Source organism: Lemur catta, chromosome 14, assembly GCF_020740605.2.
Source record: "Lemur catta isolate mLemCat1 chromosome 14, mLemCat1.pri, whole genome shotgun sequence".
NCBI lineage: Eukaryota > Metazoa > Chordata > Mammalia > Primates > Lemuridae > Lemur > Lemur catta.
In genome coordinates this window covers 23,381,016-23,383,788 of record NC_059141.1, presented here as the reverse complement: position 1 = coordinate 23,383,788, position 2,773 = coordinate 23,381,016, and the positions used below count along the sequence as shown (strand labels likewise).

The 2,773-nt window shown below is 38.5% G+C and overlaps 1 protein-coding gene across 1 annotated transcript; it reads left to right on the top strand.

Moving 5' to 3' along the window:
- The first annotated feature begins 1,513 nt into the window (after positions 1-1,513).
- Positions 1,514-2,226, top strand: LOC123650122 (U1 small nuclear ribonucleoprotein C-like). The gene has a single exon (XM_045568607.1). The coding sequence runs from the start codon at positions 1,525-1,527 to the stop codon at positions 1,990-1,992; it is 468 nt and encodes a 155-aa protein (XP_045424563.1). The 5' UTR covers positions 1,514-1,524; the 3' UTR covers positions 1,993-2,226.
- The last annotated feature ends 547 nt before the right edge of the window (positions 2,227-2,773 follow it).

Genomic DNA, 2,773 nt, shown 5'->3' with positions numbered 1-2,773 from the left:
TTCCCAGATATCAGAATGTACTATAAAACCACCGTAATTAAATCAATTTGGTATTGGCATAGGAATAGATAAATGGATCAGTGGAATAAAATAGAGAACCCAGAAATAGACCAAGTATATATATGAGAATTTACTATATGACATAGTTGGTATTTCAGTTCCATGAAAAAGAATGGATTATCTAATAAATGGTGCCAAGACCACTTCCATCTGGAAGAAAATAAAACTGGACTCCTATTTTATACCACATACAAATATAAACTCTATATAGATTAAATACAAATGTAAAAAATAAGACAATAACAATCTTGAAAATTTAGGAGGCTACATGTTCAATACAGGCAGGAAGAGGGGGCTTTGTAAACCAAGACTGGAAATCCAGAAGCCATAAAAGAAAATGTAGATATATTTTACCTTGTAATAATTAATAAACACTTTTGTATGGCAAAAGATAAAATAAAGTCAATAGACAAATAATAGATTTTGGGGAAAATATTCGTAAGGTACAGGACAGACAGATAATTAAAAACAATAAACAAAAAGGTTTTATAAATGGACAAAACGTAGACAAATAACCCAATAGGAAAATGGGCAAAAGATATCAGAAAGCATCTCACAAAAGAGCATATTTAAATGGTCAACATACATAGGAAAAGAAGCTCAAAATTATTAGTATTCAGAGAGATGGAAATTAAAATACAATGAGATATAATTTTATACCTTTCAGACTAGCAAAAATTAAAATGAGGGTAATTTCCATTGCTGACAGGGATGCAGGGAAAATTGTTTTTACATTGCTAGTAGAAATGTAAATTTCTACAATCCGTTATAATCTGGCAATATCTCTTTTTTTTCTTTTTTCTTTTTCTATTTTTTTTAAAGATGGAGTCTCCCTCTGTCACTCAGGCTAGAGTGCAGTGGCATGATCATAGCTCACTGCAGCCTCAAACTCCTGGACTCAAATGATCCCCCTGCCTAAACCTCCTGAATAGCTGAGAGTACAGGTACATATCACCACGCCCAACTAATTTTCTTATTTTTTATAGAGAAGGTCACGCTATGTTGCCTATGCTGCCCTCAAAGTCCTAGCTGCAATTGATCCTCCTGCCTCAGCCTCCCAAGTTGCTAGGATTACAGGCCTGAGCCATTGCACCCAGCTCTGGCAATATCTTTAGAAATTAAAAAGATGGAAATGGAAGTGTGGGTGATGGTCTAAGCCATCACCACCAAGCTGGTAACCAAGGAGATGGCGGAGACTGACCCCAAGACCCTGCAGGATCTCACCTTGGTGGAGCAGACAAGCCTGCAGTAGATGCAAGGTAAATTTCAGACCACGTCTGACCAGATCATTGGAAGAATTGATGATGTAAGTGGTCACATTGATGATCTTGAGAAAAGCATCAGAGACCTCATGACACAGGCTGGAGTGGAAAAACTGAAAGGTGAAAATAAGATACCTGCCACACAAAAGAGTTGAAGGTTGCTAATATTAATAATTTACACTGAGAATGGCCTGGAGAGAATATGCCCAAGTTTTATTGTGACTACTGCGATACGTACCTAACCCATGACTCTCCATATGTGAGAAAGACACACTGCAGTGGTAGGAAACACAAAGAAAATGTGAAAGACTACTATCAAAAATGGATGGAAGAGCAGGCCCAGAGCCTGACTGACAAAACAACGGCTGCATTTCAACAAGGAAAAATACCTCCTACTCCATTCTCTGCTCCTCCTCCTGCAGGGGTGATGATTCCACCTCCCCCCAGTCTTCTAGGTCCTCCTCGTCCTGGTATGATGCCAGCACCCCATATGGGGGCCCCTCCCGTGATGCCAATGATGAGCCCTCCTCCTCCTGGGATGATGCCAGTGGGACCTGCTCCTGGAATGAGGCCACCCATGGGAGGCCACATGCCAATGATGCCTGGGCCCCCAGTGATGAGACCTCCTGCCCATCCCATGATGGTGCCCACTCGGCCTGGAATGACTTGACCAGACAGATAAGGATAGAGGGGAGGTCTCTTTATGTCAGTTTTATATTACTTGTTCTGCTTCACCAGGAGATCATGGTGCTGTGACTCTGGATGTTTTCTTAACAGCATGATAAGGAAGACTTGCTCCCCCTTCCTATCAAAGAGAGAATAGTTTTGAAGGGAAGAAGTGGAACCAAAAAAGGGCAGTTTTTGTTTGTATTGTGAAATGTGAAAATAAAATTGTCAACTCTTTTAAAAAAAAATAATAATAATAATAATTTACACTGAAATCTGGAACACCATTTTTCCACGCCAAAAGAAGACAGGTTTTTTGCAGCTGATTACTATGTGTAGACAGGTTTTATATTATAAAATGTGCATTTTTATCACATACTATATAGTTAGTTTATAGAGTGATTTATCCCCCAGTTTCTTGAACATGGTATCTTCACATCTTGGACCTTGGTAAGTTGTGCTATTAATTATTAAACACTAAAACTTTGGTGGTTCCTGCATTAAAAAAAAGAAATTAAATATATGTATTCCCTTTGACCCTTCAATCACACTCTTATATTCCACAGAAATGCAAACACCAGTACATAAGGAGATTACGGAGATTATACACACATATACATATACACATCAGCGTTGTTTGTTTGTACTGGCCATTCTCTCTCAAACTCCAAGGGAAAAAATAGGAACAAATTAAAACCCATTAATAGGCACCAAGTGGTGTTTTAGTTAAAACCAGGAAAAAGCCCTGGTTTATAGTGTCTGCAGATTTCTATGATGTAATTACT

Coding starts and splice junctions, on each gene's coding strand:
- LOC123650122 (XM_045568607.1), top strand. CDS start 1,525: ATGCCCAAGTTTTATTGTGACTACTGCGATACGTACCTAACCCATGAC.